Below are 24,976 nucleotides of genomic sequence, written 5' to 3'. Positions count from 1 at the left end.
GGAATAACATTTTTTGATATTTGAAAATACTAGGCCAATAACTTATTTTGTTATTTATAACAAGATTTGTTATTCGTCGTTATGATTTTTTTGTTATTGGATTGTTATTGTAATAACAGACTAATAACATTTTTAGTGATTCTTCGAACAAATCTTTGTTATTATTTTTTGTTATTTTAACAACTAATCCGATCATCCTAATAACAGTATTAGGTTTTCTTCCATAACAAAAAATGTTATTCCCAAGTTGTTTTGGCGATCAATCAATATCAGACCGATAACAAATTTTGTTATGATAGCATAAACTGTTATTAAATCCTTATGCAAAAATGGATTTTTCAAGAAGATTCCATAACACTTTTTGTTATTTTAACAGTATTTGTTATTGAAATGGCATGAATTTTGTTATTACCGTCTGCCCGGGTGGTCATAGAGATAGTACTCACACAAAATTCAGCCAAATCAAAAATGCAAAAAACACAATCGCTTGTTCAAAGTTTTAGAGATTAGGTCAGATTGTCTTTGGCAGATTGGCTTAACTTTCCACATCCACAATAGGTCAAGATTTACCAGCAATTCTAATCAAATCCTAGCGCAAAAACTTTCTAGATACTTATCCCCCTCAGAGCACGTACCCTCATCAAAAGCAAATTATTTGCTCGTAGACAAAAACACTCGCACAAACAAAGTTTTAAGAGCTTCCGTTTGTTTGCACCTCACCCACTCTGCTGGTAGTTGGCTCAACAAAGATTAAGGGTTCGCTTTCGCACTTTTCTTCTCGCTCCCACCTTGCGGCAAGTTTTCATTTCATCCGTGAAAATTTCCCGCCCGTTGTTTTTTTTTCTCGGAAGTCAACTCTTTTTTGGGCAAAAATTTCGCTTCCCTCCCCGAACTCGCGATAGCCTGCGGGTGTTTCCAAAGCTAATCAAATATTTGCAAATTGTTTTCAAGAAAATAATTTCAAAGAGTTTTTTCTTTCCCTCTCCTGTTTCAGACCCTGCTGGCCAGCATCAAGGCACCGGACGCGGAGAGCAAATCCACCATCATGGCCATCAATCTGATTCTGCAGTTTCTGTACTCGGAGCTGCGGAACTCGAACCGGGTCCGGAAGTGGTTCCACCGGAAGCTGTCGCTCGAGCTGGACGAGCTGATCAGCAAGACCACCATCGGGAAGCTGTTCGACAAGCTGTCGGTGAGTTGTCCGTTGGCGAGGCTACGGAATTGAGTAATAAGTAGATTTTCTGTTATGAGCAGATCTTAATGAAAAGAACAAAAGAACAAAAGAACAAAAGAACAAAAGAACAAAAGAACAAAAGAACAAAAGAACAAAAGAACAAAAGAACAAAAGAACAAAAGAACAAAAGAACAAATGAACAAAAGAACAAAAGAACAAAAGAACAAAAGAACAAAAGAACAAAAGAACAAAAGAACAAAAGAACAAAAGAACAAAAGAACAAAAGAACAAAAGAACAAAAGAACAAAAGAACAAAAGAACAAAAGAACAAAAGAACAAAAGAACAAAAGAACAAAAGAACAAAAGAACAAAAGAACAAAAGAACAAAAGAACAAAAGAACAAAAGAACAAAAGAACAAAAGAACAAAAGAACAAAAGAACAAAAGAACAAAAGAACAAAAGAACAAAAGAACAAAAGAACAAAAGAACAAAAGAACAAAAGAACAAAAGAACAAAAGAACAAAAGAACAAAAGAACAAAAGAACAAAAGAACAAAAGAACAAAAGAACAAAAGAACAAAAGAACAAAAGAACAAAAGAACAAAAGAACAAAAGAACAAAAGAACAAAAGAACAAAAGAACAAAAGAACAAAAGAACAAAAGAACAAAAGAACAAAAGAACAAAAGAACAAAAGAACAAAAGAACAAAAGAACAAAAGAACAAAAGAACAAAAGAACAAAAGAACAAAAGAACAAAAGAACAAAAGAACAAAAGAACAAAAGAACAAAAGAACAAAAGAACAAAAGAACAAAAGAACAAAAGAACAAAAGAACAAAAGAACAAAAGAACAAAAGAACAAAAGAACAAAAGAACAAAAGAACAAAAGAACAAAAGAACAAAAGAACAAAAAGAATGTATGACAAAAGGTCGAATGGACAAAAGGTCGAAAATGGACAAAAGATCTAATGGACAAAACGTCGAAAGGACAAAAGGTCGAATGGACAAAAGGTCGAAAGTGGACAAAAGATCTAATGGACAAAACGTCGAAAGGACAAAAAGTCGAATTTAAAAAAACATTACAAAACAAAACTTTTGATTTGAGCCTAAATACACAAATATTGAAAAGCAGCTATGGAATGGTGATTTGAACGTTTTTCTTTAATTTCACCTGTATAATGTTAAAAATTTAGAGGTCTTCTGAATATAAACTTGCCCCCGGATTGTTGGTGACTTTTTGAAAGAGGGAAGGGGGGGGGGGGGGTGTTTGGTAAGAGGGTTTATCTTAAAAAAAAAAAAATACGATCGTTTTTTTTTTATACATACAGCTATGTTTTTGAGGTCAGATTTTACTTAGGATCTTTAGCGACCATGAAAGAAAGATTCACGCAAAAAAGTCCGTTCCCGTAAACGTGAACAACGTACCATGAAAATGGAAACAAAGCAAATTTTATGATAAGATTTTGCACCGTGAACAAATGCATGTTTGCAATCGATTTTCATGAACGTTTGTTCACGAAAAGCCGTAACGCCTGGTCTGGTTACGTTTTTCCTATTCCCGTAATCATAAACTTAGTTCATGGTATTAGGAAACAAATCATACATTTGTTCACGCTATTGCAAACACAAAACATGAATTTGTGGGCGGAGCCACAGCTTTGAAACAGAGACGAAGAACGTTCAGAAATTATATAACGGGAAAGTGACAGTTGTAGGGTATCATTCACTGATTACGTGACGAACTATTTAATTTTGGCTCGGATACGGATTTAGTTTTCTGCAGTCAGTTATTCGGACGGCAAAATTAGATAATTTTACCAATTTTGGAATTTTTGGCCGCAAATGACAAATACCGGGAACCTGCACAATTCGAGGGCAGCCAACGGACCCTGGACCATCCTGGCCACTCCGGAACGGGTCACCGGTTACCGGTGGCCATTTGGGGACACTTCGGAATTTGCAAGGAACCGGGTCATGTGACGTATCAAAATTCATCAAATTAAAAACTGTGACCGTTTAAAGTGATAACAATGTCCTCTGGCCCAATCTGGCCACTCCGGAACGGGTCGCCGGTTACCGGTGGCCATTTGGGGACACTTCAGAATTTGCAAGGAACCAGGTCATGTGACGTATCATAATTCATTAAATTAAAAACTGTGACCGTTTAAAGTGATACCAATGTCCTCTGGCCAAACCTGGCCACTCTGGAACGGGTCACCGGTTACCGGTGGCCATTTGGGGACACTTCGGAATTTGCAAGGAACCAGGTCATGTGACGTATCAAAATTCATCAAATTAAAAAGTATTACTATTCAAAGCGATGCCAATGTCCGCTGGCCCAACCTGGCCACTCCGGAACGGGTCGCCGGTTACCGGTGGCCATTTGGGGACACTTCAGAATTTGCAAGGAGCCAGGTCATGTGACGTATCAAAATTCATCAAATTAAAAAGTATTACTATTCAAAGCGATGCCAATGTCCGCTGGCCCAACCTGGCCACTCCGGAACGGGTCGCCGGTTACCGGTGGCCATTTGGGGACACTTCGGAATTTGCAAGGAACCGGGTCATGTGACGTATCAAAATTCATCAAATTAAAAACTGTGACCGTTTACAGTGATACCAATGTTCTCTGGCCCAATCCGGCCACTCCGGAACGGGTCACCGGTTACCGGTGGCCATTTGGGGACACTTCAGAATTTGCAAGGAACCAGGTCATGTGACGTATCAAAATTCATCAAATTAAAAACTGTGACCGTTTAAAGTGATACCAATGTCCTCTGGCCAAACCTGGCCACTCCGGAACGGGTCACCGGTTACCGGTGGCCATTTGGGGATACTTCAGAATTTGCAAGGAACCAGGTCATGTGACGTATCAAAATTCATCAAATTAAAAAGTATTACTATTCAAAGCGATGCCAATGTCCGCTGGCCCAACCTGGCCACTCCGGAACGGGTCGCCGGTTACCGGTGGCCATTTGGGGACACTTCGGAATTTACAAGGAACCAGGTCATGTGACGTATCAAAATTCATCAAATTAAAAAGTATTGCTATTCAAAGCGATGCCAATGTCCGCTGGCCAAACCTGGCCGATCCGGAACGGTTCACCGGTTACCGGTGGCCATTTGGGGACACTTCGGAAATTGCAAGGAACCAGGTCATGTGACGTATCAAAATTCATCAAATTAAAAAGTATTGCTATTCAAAGCGATGCCAATGTCCGCTGGCCCAACCTGGCCACTCCGGAACGGGTCGCCGGTTACCGGTGGCCATTTGGGGACACTTCGGAATTTGCAAGAACCGGGTCATGTGACGTATCAAAATTCATCAAATTAAAAACTGTGACCGTTTACAGTGATACCAATGTTCTCTGGCCCAATCCGGCCACTCCGGAACGGGTCACCGGTTACCGGTGGCCATTTGGGGACACTTCAGACTTTGCAAGGAACCAGGTCATGTGACGTATCAAAATTCATTAAATTAAAAACTGTGACCGTTTAAAGTGATACCAATGTCCTCTGGCCAAACCTGGCCACTCCGGAACGGGTCACCGGTTACCGGTGGCCATTTGGGGACACTTCGGAATTTGCAAGGAACCAGGTCATGTGACAAATCAAAATTCATCAAATTAAAAAGTATTGCTATTCAAAGCGATGCCAATGTCCGCTGGCCCAACCTGGCCACTCCGGAACGGGTCGCCGGTTACCGGTGGCCATTTAGGGACACTTCGGAATTTGCCAGGTCATGTCATGTCAAAAATACAAAAATACAAAAATACAAAAATACAAAAATACAAAAATACAAAAATACAAAAATACAAAAATACAAAAATACAAAAATACAAAAATACAAAAATACAAAAATACAAAAATACAAAAATACAAAAATACAAAAATACAAAAATACAAAATACAAAATACAAAAATACAAAATACAAAATACAAAAATACAAAAATACAAAAATACAAAAATACAAAATACAAAAATACAAAATACAAAAATACAAAATACAAAATACAAAAATACAAAAATACAAAAATACAAAAATACAAAATACAAAAATACAAAAATACAAAATACAAAAATACAAAATACAAAAATACAAAAATACAAAATACAAAAATACAAAATACAAAAATACAAAAATACAAAAATACAAAAATACAAAATACAAAAATACAAAAATACAAAATACAAAAATACAAAAATACAAAATACAAAAATACAAAAATACAAAAATACAAAAATACAAAAATACAAAATACAAAATACAAAAATACAAAATACAAAAATACAAAATACAAAAATACAAAATACAAAATACAAAAATACAAAAATACAAAAATACAAAAATACAAAAATACAAAAATACAAAAATACAAAAATACAAAAATACAAAATACAAAAATACAAAAATACAAAAATACAAAAATACAAAAATACAAAATACAAAAATACAAAAATACAAAAATACAAAATACAAAAATACAAAAATACAAAATACAAAAATACAAAAATACAAAAATACAAAAATACAAAAATACAAAAATACAAAAATACAAAAATACAAAAATACAAAAATACAAAATACAAAAATACAAAATACAAAAATACAAAATACAAAAATACAAAAATACAAAATACAAAATACAAAATACAAAATACAAAAATACAAAATACAAAAATACAAAAATACAAAAATACAAAAATACAAAATACAAAAATACAAAAATACAAAAATACAAAATACAAAATACAAAAATACAAAAATACAAAAATACAAAAATACAAAATACAAAAATACAAAATACAAAATACAAAATACAAAAATACAAAAATACAAAATACAAAAATACAAAAATACAAAATACAAAAATACAAAAATACAAAATACAAAAATACAAAATACAAAAATACAAAAATACAAAAATACAAAATACAAAAATACAAAATACAAAATACAAAAATACAAAATACAAAATACAAAAATACAAAATACAAAATACAAAATACAAAAATACAAAAATACAAAAATACAAAAATACAAAAATACAAAAATACAAAATACAAAAATACAAAATACAAAAATACAAAAATACAAAATACAAAAATACAAAATACAAAATACAAAATACAAAATACAAAATACAAAAATACAAAATACAAAAATACAAAAATACAAAATACAAAAATACAAAATACAAAATACAAAATACAAAATACAAAAATACAAAAATACAAAAATACAAAAATACAAAAATACAAAATACAAAAATACAAAAATACAAAAATACAAAAATACAAAATACAAAAATACAAAAATACAAAAATACAAAAATACAAAATACAAAATACAAAATACAAAAATACAAAATACAAAATACAAAAATACAAAATACAAAAATACAAAATACAAAAATACAAAAATACAAAAATACAAAATACAAAAATACAAAATACAAAATACAAAAATACAAAATACAAAAATACAAAATACAAAATACAAAAATACAAAAATACAAAATACAAAAATACAAAAATACAAAATACAAAAATACAAAAATACAAAAATACAAAATACAAAAATACAAAAATACAAAATACAAAAATACAAAAATACAAAAATACAAAATACAAAATACAAAAATACAAAAATACAAAAATACAAAATACAAAAATAAAAATACAAAAATACAAAAATACAAAAATACAAAAATACAAAATACAAAAATACAAAAATACAAAATACAAAAATACAAAAATACAAAATACAAAAATACAAAATACAAAAATACAAAATACAAAAATACAAAAATACAAAATACAAAAATACAAAATACAAAAATACAAAAATACAAAAATACAAAATACAAAAATACAAAAATACAAAAATACAAAATACAAAAATACAAAATACAAAATACAAAAATACAAAAATACAAAAATACAAAAATACAAAAATACAAAAATACAAAATACAAAATACAAAAATACAAAATACAAAAATACAAAAATACAAAAATACAAAAATACAAAATACAAAAATACAAAAATACAAAATACAAAAATACAAAATACAAAAATACAAAAATACAAAAATACAAAATACAAAAATACAAAATACAAAAATACAAAATACAAAAATACAAAAATACAAAAATACAAAAATACAAAAATACAAAAATACAAAAATACAAAAATACAAAAATACAAAAATACAAAAATACAAAAATACAAAAATACAAAAATACAAAAATACAAAAATACAAAAATACAAAAATACAAAAATACAAAAATACAAAAAAATCTTGACTTAACTACTGGAAGCCTCGATTTTCAAAAGTTTTAAAATTTAAAAAACAAGCCATAGTCTCAACATTTGAATGCAAAAAGTGTTTTAAAATGTATTTTACACTAGTTCAGTTGTTTTGCAATCATTAGTTTTCAAAAAAGTAAGATTTGACGAAAACCAAAAAAATAGCGAAAAAAAATTATTAGGGATACTATACATCGAAAATTTTCAAAAATTCAAAAGATGTTCAAATCAACCCAAACATGCTAACATGATTATAAATGCAGGGGAATGCATTTTAAATCAATTTCAGTTGATTGCACTTAAATTTCCATTGCAATTTTGAAGTTTTTTGAAAAAATATTTTTTTGCCCCCTGATTTTTCGGGCCATCATTGAAGGGGGAGGGGGATGGGTACCAGCCTTATTGCACTTTAATTTCCGTTAGCATTTTGATTTTTATAAATATTGTTTGCCTCCTGATTTTTGAGCCGGGGGTTTACAAAAAACGAAAAACGAAGTTGACTTTATAGCTGTCGGCCACCATTGCTAGTACCAACCACTAGTGTCTTCCTTTTTATCTACAAGGACTTCGCCGCCCTGGGCTCCTAAGTGTATGAAAGTATGGCACGGAGCGACGGCGCCGAATACCCATATTTACACAAAGAATTTTAGGTTTACAAAAACTATTTGAAATATTTGAAAATTATGAACAAAAATGTTCCATTTTTATTTTATTTTTTTCTTACCATTTTTGTATGACCCAATCTCACCCCCTCCAGACCCAATGTCACCCCTAATGATGGTAATTTTAACATCAAATTTGAGTTGTATGACCCCTTTTCATTGAAAATTGATTGCCTGGTAAATTTCCAAATGCATTTTCTTGCAGCCATCATGGATTCAAACATTTAAATTTGAAAGGTTTAGGGGCCATACTGAAGCTCGACCTTCAAAAATAACACAAAATAAATGTCTTTCGTGATTCGATAATGCCCCCTAAACCCCACAATTGTCAACATAACCTTTTTCTATGCTTACCTAAACAACTTGAACCTATTCCAGAAGTCAACCCGTCGAAAAATATTTTGTCACTCCCATTCACTATATAATTTATTTAATTTGCAAACTTCCTCCAAAACCGCTCTGAAAAGCATTTGCACTTGACCAACAACAACTCCCATAATTCTGCGTACCAGCTGGTTCACCAACACGTCAAAACAGGTCAAGCGTTACGGTCGATTTTTGAACAGTAACGTATTTTTTTTTGCCCGGAACTCGGATCACAACATCGTGAACAAGTTCATAACATTATGAAGTGCATATCATGATTTCATGATTTTTGTACCATGATTTCATGAATTTGTTCACGTTTCCATGAACAACGTTGTTTCTGAAAAACGTGATTTTTTGTTCATGGCTACGGGAACGCTTTTTTTTGCGTGTTGAAAAAGGATAGAAAACTTGCAAAAATATTTTAAAAACGAGACTTTTTCATTTTTTGAAACTGTTTAAATTTTAATTTGAAAGTATGTAAATTTCTCTAAAATATTCCAACATTTTTTATAAATAAAATAAAAACTTACAAAATATTTAAGAAATATATTTTTTTTTAAAGAATTGCTAATATTTGAAAGCATGGAAAAAAACAAAAAATCTTTACGACAGTCAAGAATATTTTTTTTTTAAATTAAATAAAAACTTAAAAAATGTTTTAGAAGTCGAACTTTTTTTTAGAGGAACAGCTAATGTTTGAAAGAATGGGAAAAACTCACAAAAACATTACGACAGTCAAAAATATATTGTTTAATTTTAAAAAACTTAGAAAATATTTGAGAAATCGATCTTTTTTTGGAAGAACAGCTCATGTTTGAAAAATGGAAAAACCCACAAATTCATTTTGAAAATGTTGTTTTTCAAAAATTAAATTAAAACTTAAAAAAGTTTTTAGAGGTGGAACTTTTTTTTGGAAGAACAGCTCATGTTTGAAAGAATGGAAAAAAATACAAAAATATTACGACAAACCAGAAAATATTTTTTTCAAGGATATTTTTGAAGTTTATAATTATAATTATTTATTCTATTTTTTTAACACTCGACCTTTTGTCCTTTCGACGTATTGTCCATTCGACCTTTTGTCCACTTTCGACCTTCTGTCCATTCGACCTTATGTCTTTCGACCTTTTGGCATTCGACCTTTTGTCCATTCGACCTTATGTCTTTCGACCTTTTGTCCCACATACCGTGTTAGGGTGGTCCGAAAAATGGCAATTTTCGTCGGTTTTCGCAAAAACCACTTTTTTTCAAAAAATCATATCTCCGCGCCATTTAATCCGATTTTAGCTGTCTTAGACGCAAAAGAAAGGTGATTAGTTTGGTTATTTGGAAAAAAATGTAAGAAGTTTCAAAAATCTAGCTTATCATTTGAAAAGGTCGTATGAAAACTTATAATGCTGTTTTGAAGGTCTCGGGACCAAAGAGCCTATGTCTGAAAATATTTTTACCTGATTCCTCGGAAAATTTAACAATATATATCAAAAAATGATCAAAAAAGTTTTGTTTTAAATTTTCTGAGATACGAATTTGCTGTCAAAGAGACTTTTATGTAAAATAGTACCTTCGATTTGATGGCGTACTCAGAATTCCGAAAAAACGTATTTTTCATCGATAAAAACACTGAAAAAAGTTTTAATAACTCTGCAATATTCCGTTACTCGACTGTAATTTTTTATTTTTTTTGGAACATGTCATTTTAAGGGAAATTGAATGTACTTTTCGAATCTACATTGACCCAGAAGGGTCATTTTTTCACTTAGAACAAAAATTTTCATTTTAAAATTTCGTGTTTTTTCTAACCTTGCAGGGTTATTTTTTAGAGTGTAACAATGTTCTACAAAGTTGTAGAGCAGACAATTTATTACAAAAAAAAATTGATGTATAAACATAAGAGGTTTGCTTAAAAACATCACGGGTTATCGTGATATCGTGAAGAAAGGTTAAAAAGTTACTTTTTGCGTTTCTCTTTGTTTAGTCGTTTGTGTCTGTCGCTGGTGACCATAAACGGCCATGATCAACGACGACCAACTTTTTCAAAACTTTTTATGTAAAATCGCGATGACTCGTGATGTTTATTAGCAAACCCCATATGTTTACATATCAATTTTTTTGTAATTGTCTGCTCTACAACTTTAAACAGCATTGTTACACTCTAAAAAATAACCCTGCAAAGTTAAAAAAACACGAAATTTCAAAATGAAGTTATTTGTTCTCAATGAAAAAATGACCCTTTCGGGTCAATGTAGATTCGAAAAGTACATTCAATTTCCCTTAAAATGACATGTTCCAAAAAAAATAAAAAATTACAGTCGAGTAACGGAAAATTGCAGAGTTATTAAAACTTTTATTAGTGTTTTTATCGATGAAAAATACGTTTTTTCGGAATTCTGAGTACGCCATCAAATCGGGCGTACAATTTTACATAAAAGTCTCTTTGACAGCAAATTCCAATCTCATCACCGTTTCAGGCTGCAAATTATGGCTGCAAACACCTCTTTTTCGCATGTTAAAAAAGGAAGGGGTCGTACCGCTCCTCCGTCACGAGATATCAAAAAATTACCCATGTTTGAACTCCTTTGAAAACATTTTAAATTTTCATGAAATACCAATGTACAGTCTCACGAAAAGCTTTTTTTTCGCGAAAAAAAAAATACCGTCAATACATCGATATTTCGAAAACAAATGATTGCAAAGCAACTGGAAGCGTGTAAAATGCATTTTAAAACACTTTTTTCATCCAAATGTTGAAACCTAGGCTTGTAGTTTTAATTTTTTTTTTCAACATGAAAAATTCTAACTGTGGAATGCTTCTAGATTCGCGACCTGGACCTGGGCAGCCAATTCCCGGAGATTAAAAACATCCGCCTACACAACGTGGACCTGCACCAGGACGAGCAGCACATCGAGAGCCTGGACGTGCTGCTGGATTTGAGCTACGAGGGCAACTTTCGGCTGGCAATCGATGCCGACATGGTACTGGGCAAGAAGGGGTCACTTTCGGTGAAAGGTACTTGGGCTGTTAATTATTCACAACATTCGGTACGGGGTATTCAAAACTGGTGCCATTTTTCAGTGCGACAAGTGTCGGGCATTGCTCGGTTGCAATTCACGCGAAAGCCGTACACCCACTGGTCGTTGAGCTTTGTCGGGGATCCCAAGGTCGACCTGGAGGTCCAGTCGCAGTTTCAGGGTCGCCAGATGCAATCGAACGTGACGAGTCTTATCTCGAACCAGATCCGGAAGGCAATCCGGAGGAAACACACGTTGCCAAACTATAAGCTAAGGTATGTTGTGGAATTTGATGGTTGCTTGCTGGGTATTGAATATTGATCTTTTCGTAGATATAAACCCTTCTTCCACCGTGTGGACGAAGACTACGACCAGCCGGAGATTCCGCCCAGCGGAACGCTGGAAGTCATTGTGGAGGAAATCACTCGGTTGAATGGAACCGCTCGGTTGTCCCACGTGTATTGCATTCTAACTTTGGCCCACATGCCCTGGGTTGTGGCCCGGCAGCAGGACGACAACAACATGGTAGTTTCGCTAGATCTCGAGATTCACAAGGCTAAAAACCAGCAGATTGGAATTGTGTTTAAGCAGTCCGACCAACTGGTCATCATCGAAGCCGTCATCCCAAACACACCTGCTTCCAAAGCGGACCTGAAGCGTGGTGATCTGCTGCTATCGATCCAGGGCAAACGGGTCAACACAATCAACCAGGTGGCAAAGATCATCAAAGCACTTAATAGACCAATGTTTATACTGCGCATCGAACGGATCATTCCGGGCGTGATCAAGAACGACGGCCTAATGGACGACCTGGAAGATTACGAAGAGATCGATCCCAACTTGATCACGTTCAGCAAGAATGTGGAAGCGGTACAGATCGGATCGGCAGCTGTGAAGGAGAAGACCAAACTGTCCCGGCGCAGTTCGCGGGACAGCGGAGGAGAATCCAGCCTCTCCAATACTCCCGGAACGACTCCCGTGAAGCGATTGGACGCGTCCAAAGAGAAGAAAGAAGACGCCCCGTCCAAGTCGCCACACCATGAGCCCGCGTTGAAGAAGGCCACATTTGACGGATTCCCGCAGCATTCCTCCGTAGACTGTGAGTTCAACTCGTTCATCCGAATGGGTGACCTGTGCAGCTTCCAGCTGATGGAACCGTTCTCCTACCTGAATCTGAGCGTGTTTGGTAAAAGCAGCGACGAGCATCGACTGTTGGGCTATTTGAACATTCCGATCAGTAGTATACTGCAGGAGTGCAGCGAGTCCCATCTGGGGCATCACTTGAAAAAGTACCCGTTGCTGCCGCCGGAGGCGATTGATGTGTAAGTTTGTTTGGACGACTCAATTCCTTCAAAATTTAAGTTCTTCTTTCTCTCAGATCAAACCATCAGCTGTCCATGCAGTCCGGCTTCGACCAGAACTACTGCTACGGTGACGTCCTACTCTCGTTCGTCTGGACAGAAGGATCGCTCGCAACCGCGTCCGGCAGCACCCCCTCGATGAAAAGCAGCTCCGAAAACATCAAAAAGCTCAAACTCATCACCATCAGCAAGGGCTCGGCGGACAAGCTCGACGAGGACAAACCCGATGCCGCCACGTCGTCCGAGACTAAACTCGTGCAACCCCCTACTTCACTACAGCAGCAGCAGCACGACTTTATCCGGACGCACTTCCACCGGACGACCCAGTGCGATTACTGCGGCAAGAAGATCTGGCTGAAGGACGCCGTCCAGTGCCGGGAATGTGCCATGTGCTGCCACAAAAAGTGCATCAACAAGTGTCAAAGTTCCACGGTTTGCAGCGCCGGAGACGCCACGCAGACAAGCTCCGCCACCAGCCAGCCGGAGTTCCGCGTGACCGAGGTCGATTCGCCCACCATCGAGGTGGAGGACTTTGTGGACATCGCCGAAGAGCAGCAGCAGCAGGCAAAGTCCCGCCTGGAATCCCACAGGCAGAGTTTCAGCGACCTGCTCGCCCAAGGCCTCAAGCGGGTCAACTCGGCCAACAACCTGTCGATCCCGATGGTGTCGTCGCTGAACCAGAGCAGCAAAAGCCTTCCCCCGACGCCTCAGCACACCCCGCGCAAGCAATCGCTGGCGAACGTGGCCAACGCGAACCCGTTTGTGGTGGTCACCCAGCGGTTGGAGGCTCTGCCGGATGACGTCAAGGAGCTGCAGATGGACCAGATCGTCGAGCTGACCGCGCCGCTGATGGAGTACGGGTCGTCCGATACGTTGATGGCGCTGGCGAAGAGTTCGAGCAAGATTATCTACGCGGAGTGCGAGGCGGACGTGCGGACCGAGAAGATCAACAAGCTGGTAAGAAAGGGCGGCATTGGGTGGGTTGTTGTAGGAGGATGGTTTGTGCTTGTAGACGCCCCCGTACTAACCGCTGTGTTTGTCTTTTAGCTTAACAAACTTCACGTTGCGTTGGACTGCGAGACGCTGAATCAATCCTATCAAGTCCTAAATGTTGCGAAAGAAAACGGCACTAAATGTAAGTTGTTATTGCTATCTGGCTTGTATTTTTAGTTGGTTTTTTTTTTCTTCTAACAAATTGATTCTGAAAAGACGGGGTTTCGTTTACTTTTCAAAAGGTTCTATGTACGTAGGAAACCCATGACGCATTGCTTATTTTGAAAAAGTAATCTAAAATTTATATCCACAATCTACACAAATTTAAATACTGCCCGTGCTCATTTTGAGGGCAAGCATGACATTTGGGGTCCTTATTTTATCCCCTCCTCCTCCTAAATATCTCTATAATTTGTATGGAGAATTAGGGCGGTTCATCGCTTTTGCATACGATCCAGAAATTGTATGCAATATGTACATTGAACAAGGAGCGAAACGTGGCGAAACGCACTAATCCTCCATACAAACAAAGAAGAAAAACTATTTGGCCCTGTCAAAATATTATGAAACTTTTAACTTTTTATTGATTGTTAAACATTTATTGGATATTTAATAACCGAGTTCAAACAACTTTACTACAACATTAAGCTAGTCTAGAAGCTAATTGGGCACATCCAATTGCAATATATTTCACATTCAATTACAGTCGACTCTCTGGTTGTCAATATCCAAGGGACCGTTGAGGAAAAGAAGCATCAGTTTACAGAACGATGCAAAATGAAGACTCGATTGATATTTGTTTTTTCTTGCTGACCAGCTATAGGAGAGAATCATGGCAACGTCTAGCAAACAAAAACAAATAAATCGACGCCAACATTTAAAAAAGCATCATGTACAAACCATGCGTTTTGAGAAAAACGAATTTGAATGTTGAGCATCCATTTTCAATTCCCATTTTAATATAAAAGCAAAATAAGATGTTCTAATGATAACAAACGATGAAAAACGTTGCTTCTATTGATACTTGATCATCCAAATTCAATAAAACATTATTTCCGTCATTATATTTAAGAAAAACAAACATAACTTCTTTTGAAATCACCAACGTCTATATCACCCTGCTGTCATTGAGGGGGTCGCTTTGTTATGATTCGTTTTTCTTCGCCGAATGTACATGGCGCTTTTTTCATGTTGCTTTTTTTTCGTCACGAGGTTTATGTAGTCTTTTGTTTGACAGGTTGACAGGGCTATATAAACAGGGACTGCTGATGGCAGAGATTTTGTTTATGTTACTTTATTTAAAATCATGATTATAAAAACTTTACTGAAGTAACTTTTGCTCATTTTTGGTGGAGAGGTAGCTTATTAGGAGTACTTTCAGAATATGCAATAACCCAGAAAGTGTCAAAATGTACATGATGCCTTTTGAAATGTTACCGTCGAAATGTCAAACACCCTTCAAAGCTTCGTTTCTCAAAGAAAAGTGTCTATGCAAGCCATGAGAAAGTGTAATTATTGACAATCGGAATAGATATTTAAAGCAAATAGAATCCAAGGGACCGTCGAGGAAGAGATCCTTCAAGCAAGAGAAAATATCGAGGAATAAAGACAATCGAAGTATGCAGTTTGAAGGGACTGAAGAATTCATCGGTACATGGAGCATTATTGATATCGAGAAGATCGACAGCCAGAGAGTCGACTGTATCTGAAGGCCTTGGAAAATTTTCAATAGTTTTACCCCTAGACTACGCTACAGTGATTTAGATTTTTTTTATCCAAAATGACGTCCAAAAAGGCGATGATGAAATATCGAAAACATATATTTTGTAATTTAGTAGGCAGTCAACTATTAAAATTTGGTTGAAATAGGGTCGCATTACTCAAATTTTTGTTTTGAAGGAAAAATAAATTAAAAAAAATACAAAAATATACTTTTGTACTCACTACAACAGACATCTCTTGACTATGAAAATCGGCCGATTTCGACCATCTTTATTTTTCGTTTTTTTTTTATTTGACTCAAACTTTGTGGGGCCTTCCCTATGACCAAAGAAGCTTTTTTGTGTCATTGGTTCACCAATACGAATACAAAAGTACATACAAAAATGGTACATACATAATCGAAAATTTTGAAGTGATGTCCATTATGGCTAAAAATTTAATACATTCCAGACTCGACTATCCGAAACCTCGATTATCCGAAATTTCGATTATCTGAAGTACGATTATCCGAAGGTTTTAATGGGACTTCGATTAATCGAATCGCCAAAAAAAGGTTTTTTTTATTTTCTTTTTTTAACATTAAATTCGAGTTCTGCGACCCCATTTTTGTTAATTTTAAAAAGTTGATTCACAATAAAATGCATTTTTTCCAATATTTCGTCACCGCCATTATAGCCGCCATCTTGGATTTAAAAATTCTAAATAATCTTAGAGTAGTTAAGAGGTCATACTAGAGCTCAACAATCAAAAGTAAGACAGCGAAAAAAAAAAATGTTTTCGTGATTCGATTTTCCGAGAATTTGATAATCCGAAAAGAAATTTGGCCAAGGCCTTCGGATAATCGAGTCTGGACTGTATTACACGAAAAAAAAACGAAGTTGACTTTATAGCTGTCGGCCACCATTGCTAGTACCAACCACCAGTGTCTTCCTTTTTATCTACAAGGACTTCGCCGCCCATATTTACACAAATAATTTTAGAGCGCCCGCCGCGGGATTCAAACCGGCGACCTCTGGATTGAGAATCCAGTGCGCGGTCCGATTGATCCACACGGGCGGGACTGTATTACACGCTGATTCCAAAATTAAATAAAAATCGAGCGGATCATAAAATTTCACAAATGTGTCATATTCAAAAATTAAAATTGGACCATTAGTTGCTGAGATATTGGCATCACAAAATGTGGGAATGTTTGGATGAGACTTAAAAACTTCAAATTTCTTGTTTCTTTTTTTATTCACTGTATTTCAGCAACAATTTTATTGGAAATTTTGAACTTTTCGAAAAAAATATTTTCAGGACTGGACAATCATGGAAAATACTTAAAAAAACATACTTACTAATTTTTTTGACTCAAATTTCTATTTCCTAAAAACATGTTTAAAAAAATTTCCCTAAAGCTTAATAAAAAAAAAACAAAAATTTAAAAGTGATTATGGGAATCTAAAAATAGGCTATTTTTGTTTCGGTGTGTCCATTTTTTTTTTCTAAAATGTCGTCATCAATACCTACAACTTTGCCGAATACACCAAATCTGTCAGAAAATTCTTTAGAAAGTTACTGATTTTTCTCTAATACAAGTTTAAAAGAATTTAATTTAAGTAACATTACCGTCCACGGGGGAGCATCGGTATATACTACAGGTTGAAAAGAAATAGCAGTTTTAAAAGTAGTTTAGAAGCTTTGAATTAAGAAATTGATATACTAATTCAGTTGATCTGTATCTGTTTTAACCGAAATCAACCAAAAATAATTGATCCTTTGATAAAACTTTTTTTTTATAAATTAACAAAATAAACCTTATGGAGGCATTTTTTGTAATGATTCACATTGATTTTCGATAAAATTGTCAAAATAGTTATCTTTTCAGTAAATCGAAACGAAGGTGTTAGATTTTTGTCCATATCTAATAACACGTAATTCCTCGACATGACCGCAAAATGGAACAGACTAGTGGTCACTAGGGTGACAAGAAAACGGAAAATTATATGAAAACCTAGGTGATACTATTTTTTTAAATCTATTGTACGATCAGTTCCTTACTGGACCTGGTTGCTGGAAACGACCGTCGAAAAAGTCGGCGAGTCAGATGCAGTCTTAAAAATGTAAAACCTCTCCCCCTCATTTTGTTTCACTATCCAGATGCAGATTTGATGACAAAAAAACTGAGTACGTGAAATTGAACTTCCCTGGGCTTTGTCATAATGAGTGTCATAGGTTTGATGCTTGTTTGGCAAAGAGTATGATTTGATTCGATGTGGAATTAAAATCGAAGTGTTCAGTATATTGCTGAAGCTTCCATTTTTACACATGGACACCACTTCATGCTGCGAGAACCCACTTTGGCGTAGTCTCAGGGCTTAATCGATGGCCGATAAGCTGTCATCGAGACAAGGAGGTTCTCTGATAGTGGAAATATCACATTTGTACAATGAACCGCTACATATGTGATTTTTCCCTATCTTAATGTGGGTGTCAGGTTAGGATGCGGGTTTAAAAAAATAGTGTTTGTAGAATTTAGGATTTTAACTATAAATATCAACTTTTTATACTTTGCCTTTAGTTATTTAGGGACAAAATTAGTAACAGTGAATTTAGTTATTCTATCAGAATCAGTGATTTTCATTCAAGTAGCATAAAAACCATTCTGATTTGTCAAAATTTCCATAGAGTCTCGATCAATCGGACTAAATTCGTTGATCTGTTGAACTAACGGTTGTCGGATTATGATTGTATCGACCATTGTTGCGAATCGAGGATCTACTGGAATTCTGACGATCAAATGGTCGTCTCTTTTTCAATTAGCGACTTGTAAAATATGAACTGTTAATCTACTTTTTGTTGTTTTTAAAAGAAGTCAGACAGGTTTTAAAAGAAACGTTTTTTGGCTATTAATTAAAATGTCGGGGATTTGAGATAAGAGTAGCTTTCGGATAGGTTGCTTTAAATCTTGTATTCAATTCAAGTTAGGTAGTTATCCGCAAATGAATATTTGGACTTATATGAATAATTGAACATTTTGGACTTATGAATAACACACAACTGTGCATTTATTCTAGAGTCAGATCCATACAGCGTCAGTGTTTATTTGGTCGAAGTGTACTAATTCATTGGCAGATCTGATTCTAGTTGTAATGTACGACAAGACTACTGACGGACGTGACAGGACGAGGGCCCAGTTTAGAGGTTTCGACATCAACGATGTGCGGCTGGATCACCCTCCCAAAAAAAAAAAAAAAAAAAAAAAAAAACTGAGTACGTGAAATTGAACTTGTTCACACCAATTGTGACCCTTAGGCCTATCCACGACCGTGAGAACAGAACGGTAACTTCAACCCGCTCATTCTCGGCACAACTCAACCAATCGGGACGACTATTTTTTAGTGAATTGGATGTCTAAATGATCATAGAATTTTGCAGTACTCGATTTGATCAAATTTGTATGTTTTTTTTTTGTGAAACTTACAGAATTGATCAAAAAGATTTCTGCAAAAGTTTAGGTTCATCTAGACATTCAAACAAATCACTGTAAAAGAACATCCCGATTATTGAGTTATGCTCAAGAACCAGCGAGATGAAGTTATCGCTCCAATAGTGGGCCAACAGTGTTTTACCATTTCAACAGGGCACACAACTTTTGTAAACAAGAGTTTTGTGCCCTTTTGAAATGTTAGGCTCTAAATGCCTCCACGAAGCAAATTCACCAGCGCAGTTTAACGGGACATAATGCATGATCGGTTCAAAATAGCCCTGTAGCGTTCTTTCATTTTAGATTGCTGAGAGAACGAAAGACTCAGCGGTGAGAGCGTGTTGTCGAGGAACAGGAGGAGGAGTGATAGAAAGAGAGTGCCTTGCTGGGAATTTCGCGACAAAGGATGAGAATCCACAAGCTGTAGTGTCGATTGCTACACTCTCTGATATTTTTTTTCAGGATTTATCAAATGATAGTTTTTGCTATCACTCATTTGCCACACTAATTATAGAAAATGACAAATATCCTTTTTCCTTTTTTGAGTTCATCAATGTTGTGAAAGTTTTATCGCTCTGCCTTTATGTTTCATACAAATTGATGTTTTCAGACATTAAACATTTAATAATCTTTTTTCTTTCCGTACTTCCAGTGATCGAAAAGGACGCCAGCAGTACCAGCACCAGCACCACTTCCCAACAGCAGCAGCAGCAGTCGGACGCCGCCCGATCCGCCTTCCTGGCCGGCCAGTCGGACGAGCGCGTCCAGGCGCTGAGCGTCATCATGCTGCACCTGTGCTCGGGCCTGCAGCACGTCCAGGGTAATCTGAGTCAATGAGACTAGCGAATGCTTCGCCAGCTCTCGCTAGGGTCCCGGCTAGAACCAGTGGCCACCGCCGGATCCGGCTTCCAGCGCCTGGAAGCCGCCCCGGAGATGGTGGCCGTAGGGGAGGACGAAGCAGCATCAGTAGTAGAGGCAGCCGAAGCATCTTCGCAGCAACAGCTTGGTGGTGGCGGTGGCAGCGGCCGAAGGAGCCCCTTCCGCTCCCGGCGGCTGACCACGTGCCGCAAACGGGCGCTTGGCATCTTTCAGCGGTCCGCTAGTGTTAGCAGCGCTAGTAAGAGCATTCCCAATCGGTGGCTTACTCCCACGTACAGCAAGGACACTTGAACTTGTAGTGCTCTGTACGACCCTTAGTCCCACAAGCAAGCTTAGCGCCCTCGCACAGAAACCTCAACAGCAAGGGTGTGGATTATGCACAGACTGAACACTACCGACGCACGCATTTTCTTGGAAAGTCGATTCCATTTAAGGCACACACACAGAATCAAACACGCAAAATTGTATTCGTTGTAATGCACACGAACCCATGCAAAGCCATTTGTCGATTGTTGTTGGTACCTTAAATGAAACAAAAAAATAAATAATATAAAGTGACACCAAGCAAGCATTTTAGCTCCCCCCTCACACACAGTGTGTAAGACTCTGCGCCCCCGCAGTGCTAGCTTTTGGTAAAAAGTATAGTCAAAATAATTTCCCAAGACAAGTTTTTTAGCAACCAATTTAGCTGCCTACGCTGCGTAGATAGTTAAGCACGTCCCCTCATCCGCTCCAAATTGCTGTGAGATCCACAACGACGACGACACATACACAACAAATATTGTTAGATTGTAATGTAGAGACCACAACACGTCCCTTTGGTCAAGGCAGGTGAGAAGTTGGATGAAAAGTGCGGAATTTTAAAAAAATTATAATATTTCATTTATTTATTTTTTGAATGCTTTTCCGATGCTGAGTTATTCTACAACTGCCAATTCTTGGGTTATGTTGCCAAACGTCTTCAACTCCATTTGAAAACAAAGCCGTTATTTGTTCGATCAATTCACGAAGAATTTTGTTTTTTAACTGTTCATTAGGGTGACAAGAAAAATTTAAAATTTTGGAAAATCTGAAGAGATACCCCCTGGCTCGCATTGATTTGCACCCTTCGACAAAGTTGCAGGAACATAAATTTCCTACGAGAATCTCACACTTGGACAATTTTGAGTGAGACTTAATACTGAAACGATGTTTTTCTGCATAATTTTTTGTGATTTTCCCCAGCTTTAACGATAAAAAGCGACTCCTAAACCTTAACCTTGACCGAGTCAAGTAGCCTAGTGGTAACGCTTCCGCCTCGTAAGCGGTAGATTGGGGTTCAAATCCCGGCTCGGACCACAACTGGTGATCGTTTCTCTTCTGGATTCGATTGCTTAGTAAAGGGAAGGTAGTGCATCGTCACAAGCTGGACCTTATCAACGACACCTTAGGAATGTTAACATTAACCTTAACATGTTAACATTAGTTGAGTTAAAAACTGCTACTGAATCCGCTTTGTAAATGCCGCCCCCGATACACTTCAAGGGTGTTCCTCTCAGGAACTGGGAAAGATTTACTTTTTTAAACCTTAACCGATTTAGCTCAAAATTGGCACAGATACTTATTTTTGCGCCGGATCCGGTGGTTTAGTGGTTTGCGTGGTAGCCTCTTACCCCTGCAGGCCTGGGTTCAATCCCAGACGGACCCGGTGGCATTTTTCGAGACGAGATTTGCCTGATCACGCCTTCTATCGGATGGGGAAGTAAAACGTCAGTCCATTTGCGTAAAAGTTTGCGCGTTTTACTTATTTTTGCCTAAAGTATCGGATCCGAGGGTATCCCTGATGTCGATTTTTTTTATTGTCACCCTACTGTTCATCTGCACAACTCGAAATCAAGGGTCCTAATTGCTCCAAAAAAACACATTCACTCGCGATCACAAATCGAACGCGACGAAAAACTGCTCTGCACGTTTCCTACCGTTTGTCACATTATGCATCATTATTTTCGCTAAACAAGTCTCCACACAATTTTGGGGACTGGTCATACAAAATAGGTGTATAAATGTATGAAATTCTTAATCTTGGTAAGGAATTTTCTGATCGATTTGTGTATTCGGCAAAATTGTAGGTCATTATTAGGACTTTTCGTAAGGAGTAGGTACACGGAAAAAAATCTGATTTTTTAATTATTCTATCGATCACTACAGTTTTCCCATTTTCTTAACTTTTATTTTTTTATATATATATTTTAGGGTAGGTACACAAAAATACATTTTTTGAGCCATAGTGCGTGAAGGTGGGTCTCGTGGCGCAGGGGTAGCGGCTTCGGCTGCCGATCCCGATGATGCTATGAGACGCGGGTTCGATTCCCGCCTTATCCACTGAGCTTCTATCGGATGGTGAAGTAAAACGTCGGTCCCGGTTTCTCCTGTCTCGTCAGAGGCGCTGGAGCAGAAATCCCACGTTAGAGGAAGGCCATGCCCCGGGGGGCGTAGTGCCAATAGTTTCGTTTTTTCGCGTGAAGGTGCAAAATCTAAGAATATTTTTTCAAAGCAAAATTAAATTTGCAATCCAATTTTTTTTTGAAATGAAATGTACCGTTTTCAAGTTATTGCTTTTTTAACTATAAATAAAATTAACATTCATGGGGTCAATATATATATATAGAAATATTTTCGATCATATCTGCAAATTATTTGAAAACTTGTCTTGCTCATCTGTCAGGATACAAGTGACGAATGACCATTTCAGGTTAAAGTCACGTTAATGAAATAAACAACAATAATAGCAATAATAGCGTTTCGCTATTAAATAAAACTCGACTGAATTTTAAAGCTTTTATTAAAATGATTTAAACTTTTTTCTGTGGTTCTGTAAGACGATATCATAAATCGAGAATTTTAAATATTTTCTAAAGTAAATAAATAAAGTTTTCAATTGTTTTATTACTATTTCACTGTTTTTTGCATAATAAAAGCATGAGCCATTTTTTCATAGTTTACTTTTCGCATTTTCAATGTCATCTTCCCACCTGCCATTCCAAAAACGCCCCCGTAACAATAACATTGATAGTTGTAACGTACGTAAACACCTTGTAGATCGTAGTGCAAGAAAGCTGTAAATGAGACCAATCAAACGAATGTTGTTGTCCATCCGCCGGAAATGTGATCCCAAACCAAGCGAACCTGATCCACCTGTCTCTTACTAACACTGAAACATCTCTGTGTCTCCCTCTACTAACCTCTTACCGAACATCGAACACTCTCCGCAGGATCCACCGGAACGACTCCCTGGGAGAAGGAACTGTTTCGCAGGATGAACGCCGGACTGCCGCGCGAATCGTTCTTCTAGCGGAGTGGTGGATTCCCTCAGCAACGGTTCTAGCAGGACAAAACTAGTGCAATCTCATCAAAAAAAGGATTGAATTAAAATTTTACAAACTCAACTCACCCTTTCTCTATTGGTGTGACTTTTATCTACAGAAGAAAAAGGAGAAAAAAAAAACTGTTGTATTGTGTAGCTAATTTAACTTTCAATCAAAACAAATACGGAATGAAAATATCGTGTTCTAAGTTTTACTCGTTGGTATTTGGGCAAAGATTGTATAGGATGGTGGCTATCATTTTATATAACCAACTCATAGGCTAGACTATAGGAAGATAATGCACGACGAAAGGTAAGAATTGATGGTTTTAAAAAGTGGATCGAAACAAAACAAATGATAAAAGAAAGCATCACAGAACGGCAGACCTTATCACACAAACGAATATTGAGCAAAAATTTGAGTTGTTTTACGAAGCTAGTCAATATATACATGACATCATTCAAATTGATAGAATTACGGATTATACAGTTATACATTGATGACTTGGGAATTGAGTGGAAATTGAGGCGATCCTGGTGAAACTCCCTGAGTTGGTTAGACTATAAGCTGAAATATTGGTGGCAAACAAGTATTATCAATTACAATAAAGTTTTACCGATGCAAGCTGGTGGTGGTTTTATTTGGAAAGAAAGAGGGGTGGAGGAAAAACCGAGAAAAAAATCTGGAATTAACTCCACAGGGAGAAAAACTCGGGAATTCGACTGACAAACCGGGAAAATATTTTAAATTTAGTTAAAATTCGACAAACTTTCCTTAACTGAATTTCATGTGTTCTTTTCTCTATAAAAATACTGTTAAATTTATTGTAAATGATGAATTCGGGCAAACTATGTTTGAATTGTATATTAGACCCAAAAAACCTGAATTCTTTTTTTTCTATGATATTTTTCATTGCTGAATTTGTGTTTTTTTTATTTCAAAATAAATGTTTAGTGAGATGGTAGTTTTTCGAACAAATTTGCGTATCAATAGTTATCAAATTCAGAAATTTAAAAAAAGCTTTATTATTTTTGAAGTTTATTTCAATAAGTCTTGAATTCAATAAGTACAATAAAAAAAATTATCAACCTTTTAATTTCCTTATGTACAGTACTTGTTCGATAACTGGGCTGATCAAAAACTGGCGAGGGGAGCATCGCTGCATTGTTTTTTCTTAGCAAGAAAATAAAATAAAGGTAAATCAAAAATATTTCCATAGCATACCCTTTAAAGCTCTGTAGAATTTGACATAAATTACATGAAATCTGGAATATTGATTTTTATTTGTTGATATTAATTTTAATATCCGCTGACTCCTCGAGCATTTTGCTTTGTTATTATTTTTGACGTTTGTCTGCTTTTTATCTGAGCTAAAGCCCAATTATCGAGTGCCCAGTTAAAAAGCAGCCCTGTTTAAAATACTCACTTACCAGAGCTATGTATTTTTTCAAATATTTTTTACCCAATTTTCCTTACTGTATATGGGTCATTCCTTCCCAAGTGACCACGCGTCCGACTTTGACCTTCACCAAATCCGCCCATATTTGGCATGGCGGTTGTTTTTCCCTCAAAAACAAACAAAAAATCCATTTTTGGTGACATTCGGTCCACTCCACTCTCTTGACACCCCCATCTTTTTCTTAGATTTTTGAATAACTTCATTTTCAAAATGCATTTTTTTAA

At 36.2% G+C, this 24,976-nt stretch overlaps 2 protein-coding genes across 3 annotated transcripts in view; both read left to right on the top strand.

Annotated features, from left to right (window-relative positions):
• The window catches only part of LOC6036940 (PDZ domain-containing protein 8), a 55,803-nt gene extending 35,440 nt beyond the window's left edge, over positions 1 to 20,363 (top strand). The window contains exons 2-8 of one of the 2 annotated variants that reach the window (XM_038262243.1): positions 995 to 1,192; positions 11,331 to 11,523; positions 11,590 to 11,800; positions 11,858 to 12,847; positions 12,904 to 13,843; positions 13,934 to 14,021; positions 19,723 to 20,363. In XM_038262243.1, coding sequence (XP_038118171.1) covers positions 995 to 1,192; positions 11,331 to 11,523; positions 11,590 to 11,800; positions 11,858 to 12,847; positions 12,904 to 13,843; positions 13,934 to 14,021; positions 19,723 to 19,907 — 2,805 coding nt within the window. In that variant the 3' untranslated portion in view covers positions 19,908 to 20,363. The remainder of the gene's footprint in view (positions 1 to 994; positions 1,193 to 11,330; positions 11,524 to 11,589; positions 11,801 to 11,857; positions 12,848 to 12,903; positions 13,844 to 13,933; positions 14,022 to 19,722) is intronic. The other variant, XM_038262244.1, reaches the window with a different exon arrangement.
• On the top strand, positions 19,883 to 23,917 carry LOC119769510. The gene is made up of 2 exons (XM_038262245.1): positions 19,883 to 20,187; positions 23,201 to 23,917. Exons 1-2 carry the CDS (start codon positions 19,917 to 19,919, stop codon positions 23,278 to 23,280), a joined length of 351 nt encoding a protein of 116 aa, XP_038118173.1. The 5' UTR covers positions 19,883 to 19,916; the 3' UTR covers positions 23,281 to 23,917.
• Positions 23,918 to 24,976: the final 1,059 nt, after the last annotated feature.

Source organism: Culex quinquefasciatus, chromosome 3, assembly GCF_015732765.1.
Source record: "Culex quinquefasciatus strain JHB chromosome 3, VPISU_Cqui_1.0_pri_paternal, whole genome shotgun sequence".
NCBI lineage: Eukaryota > Metazoa > Arthropoda > Insecta > Diptera > Culicidae > Culex > Culex quinquefasciatus.
This window is presented reverse-complemented; position numbering and strand designations above follow the sequence as displayed.

Coding starts and splice junctions, on each gene's coding strand:
- LOC119769510 (XM_038262245.1), top strand. CDS start 19,917: ATGCTTCGCCAGCTCTCGCTAGGGTCCCGGCTAGAACCAGTGGCCACC. Junction 20,188..23,200: donor CGCTAGTGTTAGCAGCGCTA/GTAAGAGCATTC, acceptor CACTCTCCGCAG/GATCCACCGGAACGACTCCC.